Source organism: Pinus tabuliformis, chromosome 8, assembly GCF_031772625.1.
Source record: "Pinus tabuliformis cultivar Carrire ecotype Pingquan chromosome 8, CPIR1, whole genome shotgun sequence".
In the NCBI taxonomy this organism is placed as follows: domain Eukaryota; kingdom Viridiplantae; phylum Streptophyta; class Pinopsida; order Pinales; family Pinaceae; genus Pinus; species Pinus tabuliformis.
In genome coordinates this window covers 46269859-46284632 of record NC_142294.1, presented here as the reverse complement: position 1 = coordinate 46284632, position 14774 = coordinate 46269859, and the positions used below count along the sequence as shown (strand labels likewise).

At 39.9% G+C, this 14774-nt stretch overlaps 1 protein-coding gene across 1 annotated transcript in view; it reads right to left on the bottom strand.

The window, feature by feature from the left end:
* LOC149234061 (dihydrolipoyllysine-residue acetyltransferase component 4 of pyruvate dehydrogenase complex, chloroplastic-like) overlaps nucleotides 1-14379 on the bottom strand; it is a 32233-nt gene extending 17854 nt beyond the window's left edge. Inside the window, exons 1-5 of the mRNA XM_089371733.1 lie at nucleotides 13117-14379; nucleotides 11753-11944; nucleotides 11548-11635; nucleotides 11334-11404; nucleotides 11134-11217 (exon numbers count right to left, since the gene is read on the bottom strand). Coding sequence (XP_089227859.1) covers nucleotides 11134-11217; nucleotides 11334-11404; nucleotides 11548-11635; nucleotides 11753-11944; nucleotides 13117-14058 — 1377 coding nt within the window. The 5' untranslated portion in view covers nucleotides 14059-14379. The remainder of the gene's footprint in view (nucleotides 1-11133; nucleotides 11218-11333; nucleotides 11405-11547; nucleotides 11636-11752; nucleotides 11945-13116) is intronic.
* Nucleotides 14380-14774: the final 395 nt, after the last annotated feature.

Below are 14774 nucleotides of genomic sequence, written 5' to 3'. Positions count from 1 at the left end.
AGATAACTGGTTTTCTGATCAGGATTGATAAAGGCAAGGTGGATAGCAGATCCTAGACCTTTGCCATTTGTTGTATATGGATGAAAAAAAAAGAGAACAGTCCACTACAATAGGGCATGTACAGTGAATCATATGGTAGCTTTAGAGGATCAAAATGGGAACCTTTGAAAAACTTAACTGAGAGCATCAACACAGAGATGAGTTCTGAATCAGATAATCTTTTCCAAACATTCAAAAGGAATACATTCATGAGATTATAAAGGAAAAACTGAAGAAAAAAGAGAGAGAGTACACACTAGAACCTACTATGGCATGGATCTTTATATTACTAGTCAGAATCTACTGATCTTGGCAAATAAAATAAATAAAGCATTCTAAACACACAGACAGTGACTATATCTTTTCAAAAAACAAACCCTTTCTCCATATTTTTCATGTAATATATAGGAAAATACAATAGAGCTTCAGATCCACAAATTGTGGAAAGTTTTAATTACAATAACCATCATGATCCAAAAGAAATAGATCTGAAAACCCATATTTAGTCTGCTCTCTAAGTTGAATTTGGTGAGGTGGCCTTCAATTGTTGACTTGGCATTTTTATAGGAAACAAAATTTCGAAAAATCTGGAAAATTCCTAAAAATAAGGTCCAAAGGTGCATTCAGATCTTCCAAACCATGACACCTGTTAGAAAACAGAGGGAGGTTTTTGTTAATTGATCCATTAGCTCCAAAAACCTCTTGTGGTTTTCCCAAATTCATCTCCATCTGTTTGGAAATGGCTTTTGAAAACAATGACTAAAACAAGAAAATACAAAATTACAAAATCTGTAAACTAGGCCTCAAACATTCCTCTGTAGTTTCTAAACCATGAGGTCTGGGTAAAATCTGAAAGAGGCTTTTGAAATCAGCCCGTTCACAACAAAAACCTCTTGTGGTTTTTTAAAATTCATTACCACCTGCTTGGAATCTTTGTTTGAACATAGCGACTAAAACAAGAAAAACAGAGTGTTGGTAAACTTGTTACTTCAAGGTTGTTTTTCCTTATGTTGACTTGTATTCTCTACACTTCCTCAGCCACAAAAACCTCTAATATATGACCAGAGTATATCAAAAAATAATTTACTGCTTAAAGATTAAACTGAGTAGGCCAAATTGTTGAGGGACCATTAGGGTTTGTGCAACAAAACTAGGGTTTGTGTAATACTTTGCCCCATGAAGTAAATTGATCATTTCTCTATGTCTTCTACAACTTGAGCAAGGATATCCAGCTTCTTTTGACTCCTTGTCATCCTTCTAGTGAATTTTTGTGGACTTTTGTCAGCTTTTAGGGTTTTTCTTTTCTTCTTCTCAACATGCTCTGTTTTCCTCTATCTTTTTTCGTTCTTTAAAGTCTGTTATGTTTTATCTTCTGCACCAAGAATGATAATTGTTTCTTTGACCTTAGGATTCATTCTAGCATTGAATTTCAACCTCAGTTTGTTAGTAGGACGAGTGTGAGGTCTTTTGCCCTGAACCCTAACCTCTGTCTCGACTTCCTCATCCTTTGTTTCAACTTTTTGTTTGCCCTTTTTTCTTTTTGAGATTTTTTGTTTTGTTTATTCCTCCTACCATAATTCTATGTTGGCTTCTTTGGCTTCTAGTCTTCCCTTCATAAGCTTCAACCTTTGGCATCTTCACAGGGACCTCCTCATGTTTTTCAACCTAGGGTTGGCTAGATTCCCCTTTGGTCTCATGAGCTACAACTTAAGAAGGAACTCTGTTTTGGCTTCGTTTTGATCTTCTAGGTACAGGTGCGTTTGGGTTCCTTTGCCTCATTTGCCTTAATTGTTTTGCTTGCTTATTCACTCATGAATATATAAAATCTTAATGAGACTGTGATGACAAATATCATGAACTTGTAATTCAGGTCTCTTCCTTGCCTTAGTGCACATTTTCAACAAATTCTGATGTAGGAAATATGGCAAATTCATTTTCCTAAAACCCGCTAAGTGACAAAGAAACCTCATGTGATATAGGTAAGCTTTGGAATACCTACCTTCACAGGTGAAGAAAAGTTGGACAGTTCTAAGTGCAGCAGCCCATTGAGGTTTCAGTTTGCTTTGGAGGACCCCTGCATCCCAATATTGATTTTGACAATCTTCTTTCAGGAAGAAATTTAAATCCACATTTAGCAACCTCTGCTTCTTGAACCATCTTTCACCTTTTGCTGGAAAACCCGTTGCTTCAGCAATAGACTCCTCTGTGACAGGGAACTGCAATGTCCTGACTCTAGTTGTGTTGCCATCGAAGGAGAAGATAAAATCATGGCACCAACTAAGGTTATACCCATTAAAACGCTAAAAGACTGGTTCCCAACCTGCATCTCTGAAAAGATCAATCATTTCAGGGTACACTTCGAAGTACATGCCATCAAGTTCAAACCTCTTCACGTGCCCAGACTGACCCATTTACAATTCTCCAAGACTTGCAAACACCTTTACTGACCTTAAAATACCCTAACAAAGGACTGCAAGACAACTAGCAACCTTTTTGCACTGGAAAACTACAAATCTAGGTTTGTTGGAAAACTAGGGTTTGATCTTAAATGGCTAAATTGGGCTCAAAAATGCTAGCAAATTTCATGTCATACAAGTGGAGGACCAATATTTTACAAATCACCACTTGAGCGCTCAAAAAAGATGGGTTAACAGGTCGGAAATCAAGTTTTATATTTTTTCAAAAAGCGCTACGAAAACATTTCGTAGCGCCAGCGGAAATTTTACTATAGGTCAAATCACTATGCAAAATTTTGCATAGACTTAGGGTTAGGTAAAAGAGTTGTAATGACACATTTCCTTAGGCTTAGCAAACTTTACAAAGAATACAATATCTCCTTTACATATTATGACCTTGAAAAAGATGGATTGATATCATTGCCTTGAAATGAAGGTGTAAACCTGATGCTAACAGAATCCTTGACCCAGTCTCCTTGGACCAACATTATTTTTCCTCTTTGCATGAGCAGAGAAAGCAGCAGGTTCATTTCCATTTGAGGGCTTATCTCTCTCCATCATCCTTGTCTCCTCTTGAGTGCATCGAGTCAATAATTCATCAAAACTAGGTATCCTATCATTGTTGAGAATGGTGATGTTAAACACATCCCATGATCTTGGAAGACCTCCGAGAGCAATGAGAGTGAGCTCCCTGTCATAAATAACTACTCCGATAGATAGAAGGTCATTCTTGATTTGTGTTATTCTCATGAAGTAGGATTGGATAGACTCCCCTTTCTCCATCATGATGTCCTTCAACTTGTTCTTGAGAAAGAGGATTTGATTTGCATTGTTCACTTTGAACATCCCAACCAGCTTGTTACCCACTATTTTGTGGGTGATATCCCTAGGAGAAAAAATTTCTCCAAGATGGTCCTTAGCTGGCAGCCAATAGCCCATTGCAGCCACCAACTAGCTCGTTGTGCCATTTCTCTGCCACCTGAGCCAGCCATGTGGTCCCGCACCCATCTGTCATGATCGTATGTCTGAAGGTGGGCCTCTCAAACCTAAAGGTATGCCTTGTCATTTAGTAATTGAGTATTGTAGTTTGCTTATCATGGATACTTATTAGCATGGATTAAAGGGGGGAATTTGGCAAAAAGGGTGGGCTAGGTCTGTGCTCTTGTCCCCTAGACCTCTTTTGATGTTAACCTTGCACCCTAGTCCCATGGGATCTCTTTTACTAACCTTTGGGCTTTAGGGATGGTACTACATGGGAAACCTTGATTTTTGTTACGTGCTCCCTCATCCACATGTATCACTCCCCTTCCGCTCATTATAACCCCATTCATCATTTCTCCCACCTGGGTCCACATTCCTCAACTGGGTCCACATGGGTTAGCCTTCCCCCTCCCCTTGCCCACACCTTGGGTCAGCCCTGAAATGATAACCCGGATGTTGATGCAGCTGAAAAGAAAACTAAAAGTATAATTGGCCACATTCAATAGTAAAATGTACCACAAAATGCAAAAGATGGTCGGGACAAACACATTTAGCACATAGGAAAAATCCAATACATGAGCTCTACCCCATTTTCATGGCCATCACCCTGGTTCCTATAGGCCCTAGATGAGCCTCCTTTATCATTCAGGAATCCATGATTGTCCCAACCTCTGGTAGGCAATGAACCGCCCTACCTTAAAGGGGTATCCACTACTATACCTTACATATCATGCTCTTATCCCTTGAGCCCCGAGTAATTAATCAAAGAAAAACCACAGAAGGCAAAAGGCATATAAAAAAGGGTGGAAAAATCAAGGACGGGGCACCTCATGCACCACGATTGCTCCCTCCTATACATTATATACCCATGTGTGGGCTTCCCTTTTATTAGCTACCCTTGTACCCCAGCATGTGGCCCAGAGTTGCCCCTTTCATTCATCGCTTTATCACATGCCACCACCCTTTGAAGAATGTACCTTGAACATACTATCCCCTTTAAAGGTAGAAACCACCTAATAGGATACTTGGTTAACCCCATTTGGAGCTTGGAGACATTAGCACATGCCAAAGCCCATTATGGAAGGGCATGACATTATGAAGTGCCCAACTGTTATTCATGATTTGTAAGCTCTTTAACTTGATTTCCTTTAATGACTTGTTGTACTAGGAGGCTAGGAGACGCATTGGATCTTATGCAATATTGCAGATGGTCTCCATTTTGAGTTTGGTCTCCCTATACGGGGTCCTAACCCTCCAAAAGACTACATTGGCACATGTAGGGTGCATGTTGACAGCCATGGGCCTTCACTGCAGTAGACAGCACTCCATGGTGTTGAAATATTTAACTAGGTTGAAGATAATGACATGTAATCATGATTTTATGTATTTAATGAAAAGAGAAAAATATTTTTCTTATATTTATTCTTGAAGCATGGGTTTCATGCTCAAGGGAAATTTATTTTTAGGTCAAGCACCCACAGAGTGCTTCTAGGTTAGTCATAAAGTCAATCGAGTCATTGTCATGTATTGAAGACCCATTTGGGCGTGTTACATATTGTAAAGAAACTTTATTTGAGTCAAAGTAGAGTCAAAAGGCCCTCCAAGACCTCGTCATGGCACAAAAGTCAAGTCGACCTACATGAAGGGAAAAGTCAGCCTAAGGAAAGCAATTTGTACTCCTCAAAAGCCTATATATAAGAAGGAACTCGACCTCATTTGGACACACTCTCAAGCAAGTTCGATCTCCTCAAGATAGAAGCTAGAAAAGGACGAAGAACAAGATCCAAGTTTTGGGTCTCTCTCTCTCTCTCTCGTTAGGGTTTCTACAGTTACTAAAGTTGCGTCGAAGTTGTGAAGTTGCATTGAAGTTGTGAAGCTGCAAGGTCGAAGTTGTGAAGTTGCTTCTAGGTTGAAACTGTGAAGCTACAAAGTCGAAGCTATGAAGCTGCAAGGTTGAAGTTGTGAAGTTGCTTCTAGATTGAACCTGTAAAGTTGCAAAGTCGAAGCTGTGAAGTTGCTTCTACATTAAAACTATGAAGCTGCAAAGTTGAAGTTGTGAAGCTGCAAGGTCGAAGCTGTGAAGTTGCTTCTAGGTTGAAACTGTGAAGCTGCAAAGTCAAAGCTGTGAAGCTGCTTTTAGGTTGAAGTTGTGAAGCTGCAAGGTTGAAGTTGGGAATCTGCATCAAGGTCGACGTTGCAAAAAATGTTGTTGTGGATCGAAGTTTCTGAAGGAGTCGCTGGAAGGTCGAAGTTTGTTGCTAGAAGTTGTGTAAATCAAGAAGGAAGGTTGACTTGGTCTTGGAGGAGTCTTGGTCAAAGGTCATAGGTGTTGTAATTTGTCAATTGAAGTTTTATAAGAAGAGAAGAATTCTTGTGGGTTTTCTTCTCAAGTTGGAGAGGTTTTGGCCCTAGTTGATCGCCTATACCTAGTGTCCTTTGTCTTATTGTTATTTATCGTTGGTTTGGTAGTCGTTTGATGAAGAGAACACAATAATAATCAAGTTGATGAAGAAGTTAATCAAGATAAGTAAAAAGATATCACAAGCAGTTATCAAAAAAGAGAAATCACCTAATCTAGCTGTCCCCAGATTTCTCAACCCATGGATCCCCAGAGATGTTCAAAGATTGCTCAAGATTCACCTATTGGAGGAGGAAGATGCACCTGGTTCACCATGCTCAGCCGACCCCACAGTTGTACCATGCACTTGGCAGATGACCCAGGACTTGTATGTTGATGTGGCATCACTTACACCATCATCTGAGCCCTTACAGATGGTCTACAAGCATCTTCAACCTACTTGGAGACCCATGAGGTTACTTGTGTGCTCTCACGCCCATTAAAAGCACTACATGGTTATTTTTTTGAAGAACAAGGGGCCACCCCTTGTCAAGTACTTTTGGGAGTCTTATTCATCATTATGGCACTTATGGACTTCATCAGGCTTCTTAGAAGGTCCAACAACATGTATCGTTGATCATTCAACCTCTTGAGAGGCTTATTCTTTTGTTTATGAGCTAGTTTGGTGGGCTTGTCACCAAAAGTTAGTTATTTTGCACATTATTTTTATTTTAGGGGCTAATGTAGGCCCAAGTAGCTAAATCGAACTCATTAGAAGTGTATAAATATAAGTGATGAGGATTCATTTTAGCATCATCACTTGGATTTGGAACTAGTATCTCTTTAGAGATTTTTCGCTATCCTTCTTGGAGGACGAATTTTTGGAGCATGGAATGAATTTTGATGTTTGGATAATTTTCATATGTCTTGGAGCTTCTTGATGGCAAGTTTTTGGATGGTTGGATATATTCTTATACATGTAAGTACATTTTAATGCTATTCTTTCTTTCTAATTTTGTCACATACATTGTTGCTAGGATTTCGCTATACTAGGGCTTATTTGTTGCATCTCTTATGCGAAGTTGTGGAAATTTTGTTTCTGGATAGTGAATGCTTCATGTATGGGCCATGTATAATGAATGAATATTCCTAGGGATGTTTCATTACTGAAATTCATCTTGACAAGCCATTTGAAGTATAAAGTCTTTGAAGTTGCTTCTGCTGCTACCTTAGTGCCAAGCGAAGTTGTCTTTGAGGCCTCCTTGACCTAGAAAATTCAAAGGTCCATAGTCATAATTGTACCTAACTCCAATCTCCTCAACGGATTAGGCACTGGTCCACCCAAAGGTGATCACCTTAAACTTATTTTCCTTCTCCCCTTTCCTCTTTTCTAGGTCTAGTCCTCTAGGTCACCTAGGGCATCAATTATTTCACAATCTAGCCATCCCAATACTTCGATTTTTGGTCCACAACTGTGCTGATGTGTCCTCAAGAAGCCCTTTAAATTTCATGAGATTCCGACTGTGGGATCTTGAGATATCACAAGCCCTAGCCTAAAGACCAATGCTTTCCCTTGGTTTCCCTTTGGCTAGAAACCTCATTGGGATCCTTACATTGTCTTTCATTGAAAATTCATTCCTTGATCCCTTTCCCCTCCCTAATTAGTTCAAGCATATCATTGGTTGCTAAATCCTATCCCCTTAACCAAACCTCAGGTCCACTTGGTCATGTGTGGTCCCATGCACTATCAAGGTTAATTCTTCAAAGATCACCTGAAACCCAAGTTTCAACAAGAATTCTAGGGCTTAGGGATCTCCTTTATATGACACATACTGAAAGCCTAACCCTAGAAATTTTCCCCAAGCCCTTCCTAGAGAGCCTTCCATCTTGTCTTCCAAGACAAGCAAGCCACATATTTGAGCCTCTCTTGTGAATAGGCTTCCAGGATCACCCCTCGTGTTATCATTGGCCCATCCATTTCGTGATCCTTATCATAACAGGTCTCCTCCCATCGGTGAAAGTCCGTAAAGAGTAGGGAGCCTTAGCCAAGGTGACAGTGGACTATCGCTCCATTGTTGCCCTTAGCCTAGTAGTAACCCTTCAAGGATCCCCTTTTAGGACCCCTGCTAGTTTGAGCGGTAACACAGCTTATCATACGTCTCCTTAGATGTTCCCAAATCAAAAATTTAGGCAGTCAAATGCTTTTGAATGGAGTCTATGATAATTTTCTTAGCTTTGATTTCACCTTTCTTATACTTTGTCTTTGCAGCAGCAGTTGTGTTTGAAGGAGGCTCTAGCACTTTTCCCTGCACATAGTCCATTGCATCATACTCTTCCAAAGTCAAGCCCAAAGTCATCTTCCATGCATGATAGTCACATTTGTCTTTGAGCTTATCCTCAGTCTTGAAATAAGATGTAGAAACCATTGGGGCTTGTCCTTGTTCAACAGATCTCTCTTTGTGATTGCTTTTCTCTCTCTTGTTTGGTTGTCTTCACCTGGTCTCTAATACCATGTTTATTATATTTAACAATGGTTTGTTCTATGCTTAGCATAATTACTTCAATGTCCTTTTAGCAGCCCAATGACAATTTCCAATTTAGTTTTCAATAGCAATCACATTAACCATTAATTACATTGACAGCAACTGTAGATAGAACATGAACAATAAAAATGCAGAAGACAAGCCAAGACAAGAGAACACCAGATTTGGCAGATGCCAGGGAAAAACCCCAAGATGGGGAAAACCCTTTGATCAATTCTTCTTATTATTATATCAAATGTTCAGCAGAGAAAGAGAGAGTACAAAAGTCAAAATTGACTTGCCAATAGATGTCCAAAACAGCCCTGTCAAAATCTGCAATGTTGTTCTCAGTCAACAACAGTCAAATCAGCCCTAACCAGTCAATGGTGCAGCAGCAAACAGTCCACAAAAGAGCTTGGTCAACCTTGGTCAAATGTGGCCTAATCAACTGGTCAAGATGCCTTGAAAATAGTCCCAAAATTCCTCCTTAAACTTGGTCAAAGTCAAAGTCAAATTTACTGCAAAAACCCTAGTTGCAGGTCTGAAGTCAACACAATCAAAGTCAACAAAAACCTCAGTTTTTGGTGCCAATAAATGTGGTCTAATGAGACAGAGATCCTCCCAAAAGATCAAAGTCAAAATTTGCACGGAAATTCAAAGTCAATGCTAGTCAACATTGGTCAAACTACATGAAAATCTGAAATTTTTGGCCTTGTAGTTTTGTCTAAAATTCATCCTCCTTGCCACATGTGTGAGAGAAAAATGTATGCTCAATAGTTGTACGAACCAATGAGAGAATGAGTGAGTGATAATGATGCCAAATGAGATGAGAGGTCACTTATATTTATACAAGTCGTTGAGGGTGAAGTGACACGTCCATTGGGCTTCTTGAGCCTACATGATGATGTGGCCGACCTTAACAATTTGCACATGTGTGGGCATAAATTCAAAAACACATTTCTGCTTGTCCAAATTTGATGATCTTTAGGTGGATTTTGGTCCTCTCGAAAAGAAGAATTCAATGCAATAATCATCTCCACCAAATGAGTTGTCCAATAGTGGAATTTGGCCCTAGTTGCCAATTTTAACAAAAACCCAGTCCAACTCTTCCACTGGTAAAATCAAGATGAGATGACCAAGATGTTTTTGACTTAGACTAAGAACATCCTCCATCCATCAAGTCAGCCCTTCAAGAAGTAAACCATTTGCTAATTCAATTCTACATAAATCTACATCAAATAATTCTTTAGGATACTTGGCCCTCTTTATTCTCCTGTAACTTTGGTACCTGCAACCATAAATAACTTCAGTCTTGCACTTCTTTTGACAAGCTTTGATGATGTACTCATAGAGAACTTCGGTCCTGTAATCATAAGAGACTTTGATCCTATGACCATAAGAAACTTCGATCCTGTAATCATAAGAAACTTCCTTCTATATAGCACTCCTCTTTCTGTTGAAATTGTGGATCAAAAGATGATGAAAAATTCAGTATCACTTCACAAGGTCGAATGCTCTATATATATGGTCTTTGCAAAGTGGACGAGTCTGATCATGAGGCCGACTTGATGGAGGAAAAGCACTTAATTTTAACAATAAAACAATTTTCTTTTTTGACACAATGAGCCCTCAGAAGGGTTTCTTACATAAAACTTTGACTTTGACTTCCACAAAAGAATCCTAGAGCACTCAATGGGTGCTTTGACCTATCGACCATCGAACCAAGCATGCAATCCATGCTTTAATAAGTCAATTACTTTTATAATAAAATTTTATTTTTCTTCTTTTTTATAAATGCATTATATCATAACTCAAGTATAATTAAGAAGACCAACACTGGTTACATTCTTCAACATCTTGGAGCATCTTAAAGACTAGGGTTAGGGTTTCATTATTTGAAGATTTGAAAAGTAGGTGAATAAACTTAAATAAAAATAATAATAATGAATAATACATAATAAATAAATAGGTTAATGAAAGGACAAGGGCATATCCCTTCAACTTGTAACCAATCAATGCATATAAGTATATCATCATCATTATATGTGTGTGTGTGTGAGAGAGATTTCATATGAACACTGGATAGAGAACGTATAGGCAAATAAGTATGTCAGAGAGTTAATTTGTCAAGCAAATTGCCCTTAGTTAGGAAAATACAAGCCCAACAAATATGTAGTAATTAACTGCAGATGGAATTGTAAATAGCCAAACTCATATGATAAGATATGGCCATTATGGTGCACTCACACATTGTTGGGGAATAAGCTTAGAAGTACACAATACACAAAGGCCCTGTTTATCACAAAATTGAAATGATGACACTGTTCGAACTTGGAACAAAATAGACTATAGTTTGCATTAAAAAAAATGTAGATTTTCAGACAATGGTGAGAAGGTAAGTGTTGCAAGCATTCTGGGAAACTTGAATGGAGGAGGATTCAACAATGAAAGCTTAAGATTTTCAGATTGCCATAATGGCAAGATTCAACAAACTGTATAAGACCTTGAAAACATATTTTGTAATCCTAAGGACTTTCAGATTTATATGTGTTTGTGCCCCATGCATGTTTCTTTCTAGCCACTTTTGCAAGTTGATTGGTTATTAAGAATGCACAAAGGTTCCCGTGATGGGAATACATGCATGCACATAGGCTATATACATTTCGGTCATGTATGATATACATGAGTTGCAACTTGCATTCATGCATTCCTGATTCAGATGCATTGGTCGATGCCTGGTGTAGAGGCTTACAAGTAGGAGACTTAAAATTCATTGAATAATTAAGTACTATCGTACCTGCATTTTACTCTTTACACCAAGGAAGCCATCTCCGGTTGCTGTAACTGTAGGTTTTGATGCTCCAACTGCCATAATTGCACCCTGCAAGCCATGCAGAACTCATATAACAAAGTTTTAGTAATAGATAAACGATACTGCCCATCAAAAACTTTCCTCTCAAGATTCTCCGTATAGACAGAATAAAAACAAATGCTCACCTGTCCCGGTGGAAGAATTGCATCAAATCTGTCTACCCCAAACATCCCAAGATTGGATAGAGTAAATGTTCCTATGAAATATCAAGGACAGGTATAAGGTTAATAACAAAACAACACACGCAGATACCACTGGTTTTAAAATAGATTTGTGTATCGGCAAATGCACAGCTAAATTTGCCCTCCAAAAACATTTCATTAAATTTTGGACCAAAACCTGAATTGTACTCCTGAGGCTGAAGTTGTTTCGCACGAGCTTTGTCAACGAGTTCCTTCCACCTTTGAGAAAGCAAATATAGGTCCATCTGTTGTAGCATAAAGAGTTACAAATTAACAGCTTCTTGTCTACATACAGCAGGCTACCCATGAGGAAGTGCATGGTGAGTTACCAAAGAAAGACTGAGGAAAGATGCATCACAAACCTTATCTGCATCTTGAAGAACAGGAGTGATCAGTCCTCCATCCATTGCAACTGCAACTGCAATATTTATGCTACTACTATATGTAAAACTCTTGCCATCCTTGCAGCTTGCATTTACAACAGGATGCTGTGCCAGTGCCAATGCAGTGGCCTTTGCCAATAGCGCAGTCATAGTAACTCCTTTGGACTTAATCTGCGTCACTCAAAACATGGGACAATCAGGCACTCTGAAACGAGAAAACAAATTTTAAAGTCGTGCACAGTCAAGCGTTTTACTAAGTTTGAAATGATGTGCTGTTGTAAAAGCCAGTATGCCCTCCTTATTGGACCAAAATAAGCAAGGCACATTCTGCAGACCAGGTAGGGGCAGTGATTATCCATCAGATCGTCATGTAAATGTGTGCACCCATGTGCAATGGTACACTGAGACTACATGGTGTATCGGGTGCGTTGAATATGGGCATTAGCATAGACCCATCTAAACATGGGTCTGATATCTGCACCAAGAGAACTGAGATGCAGTCTACAGCCTGGAAGGGGACAGGAGTAATCCATCAACTCTTCATGTGTGTGTGTGCACCCCTGTGTTCACTGAATCTAGATGGTACAGTGGGTACATTGAATAAGACAGTAGTAATCTGATATTTCAAGTTCACGTTTGCACCGAGCAAAGCGAGGCACATTCTATAGCTCTGGTGGGGGTAGGGATGATCCATGTAACTTTCCATGTATGTGTGTGTGAAGGTACATTGAATCTAGACAATCTATGGAATTCTAATCCAACTCTTTTTCTGTATCCGGTGTTGCTTGCACCTAAACAGTGTGCTGTGTGGATTGAATATGAACAGTAGCTGAGACCCATTTATATGCATGGTCAAACAAGGTGATCGCCCCTCCCTGCTCTCTCGATTGTGTGTAAAGGTGTATTGCATCTAGATATTGCACTAGCACAAACCCATCTAGATGCATCTTAGAACAAGGTGATCAATCCTCACTGCTCTTTGACTGTGTGCTCTTTGATTGTGTGTGTAAACCTGCACTGCATGTATTGAATATGAACACTAGCACAAACCCATTTACATGGATCCTTGAACTAAGTAATCCTCCCTAACCTTAATGAATGCATATAACATCTGGATTTACATGGAGAACTTATTACATATGCTTGCAAAGCTCTAGGATGCATATCACAGCTACGACTTACTACATATAGTTTGCAATAAAAAGCTCTACGATGGATATTGCACACTGGTTTGGATGGGTTTGTTTTAACATTTATATATAAAATAAAATAATAATTAAAAAATTAATTAAAAAAAAGGTAAGTGGATGAATACTTGAATTGAATATTCGAGGAAATCGAACCTTTTTGTAGAGAGCATCCAGAGCATCAGTGGTGATTGAATACCCAACTCGGAATGTGGGCACTGCAAGACTTTCCACCATGTTGCGAGCTACTGCAGACTGCATTGTAGTGAAGGGCACAGTGGTTCCTGACACAACTGCAGAGCTAGTAGCACTAGTACTACTAGTCCTAGTACTAGGAGCACTAGGAGGAGGAGGAGGAGCAGATACAGGAGGAGAAGGGGGGGAAGGAGTCACGCCTGCTGCAGCCTCAATGTCAGCAGGGGTAATGCGACTATTGGGCCCGGTGCCTGTCACGTTTGCCAGATCGATCTTGTATTGCTTTGCGAGCTTCTTGGCATAAGGGGTCACGATGATTCTTCTGGGGCCCTGGGGGTCGGATGGAGGTGCAGGTGCAGGGGCGGGAGTGGGAGCAGGAGCAGAGGCAGAGGCAGGGGAAGGGGCAGGGGTGGTCTCTGGAGGCGGTGGCGGAGCTCCTGAAGAAGAAGGAGCAGAGGCGTTGTTGGCCTTGGCTTTGGCCTCAGCGACTTCCTCCTCATTCTCGGCGAGGAGGCCAATGGGAGCTCCGACAGGGGCAACCTCGCCTTCCCCGACGACGATAGCAGCGAGGATCCCGTCGTAGAAGGTCTCGACATCCATGTCAGCCTTGTCAGACTCGACAACGACCACGCTCTCCCCCTTGGAGAGCGTTTCGCCCTCTGATTTTATCCACGACACGATTTTGCCTTCTGTCATGGTGGAGCTCAGTGCGGGCATGAAGATTTCCCGTATCTTGGCCTCGACACAGAGACCAAATCTCTTTCCATTGCTAACCCTCGACCTCGTTGGGCTCCATTGGAGGAGGTTGCTTTTGCTGATTCTGGTGCCCATGACAGAGTCGGATTTACTGAAAGAGAGATTGGTACCGTTGGCACCATAAGACATCACAGCTAAGGACGCCATTGCCTTCTCTGAATCCCAAATCCTCCCGGGCTAGTGACTGGGCTCGGCTTCTCAGTCTCTATATCCTATGAATTTTTGATCTATTGCTCAATCTGTCATACTTTGGTTTATTATGGCGAGTGGTGAGGTTGTTGAGAGCAGAGTTTTGGTTTGTGTGAGTGCCACATGGATTGAGCATCCCCCATGGCGGAGAGGTCAAGGAGAAAGAAAAGTAGCGTGAGTAGTTACAGCCGAGTGGACTTCACTACGTTTTACAAAAATTTGGGGCCTCAATTAAATTTATGGAGTAGGCCATCAACACCATTGAATTCACTAGTATGTCCATACCAACTTCACCGAACAACTACCTCTTTATTATTTGAAATGGCAATGACAACGAAGTTAGTTAATGTTCATTTTTTCTGGCCGGGTTAACTGGTTTTTCAAAATTTATCATTTTAAGATATATTATGAAGTTAAAATTTTATAATAAATGTTTTTTTAATCCTATAAAATTATATTATTTTCCTATCAAAAATTATAGTGTCAATTCATTATTATTGAATTTCTGTATTTTATGTACTTTCTATATTTTATCTCTTATTCATTTATGGATTTTCTATAGGAGTTGTGCGGCTTTTTGGAAGCAGAAGAAATTGAGGTTAAATCTTGATTTGTTGCAGTTAAAATGGTTTTTTAACTGCATATTTGGATTCAGCACCCTGAAAAACCCCGGG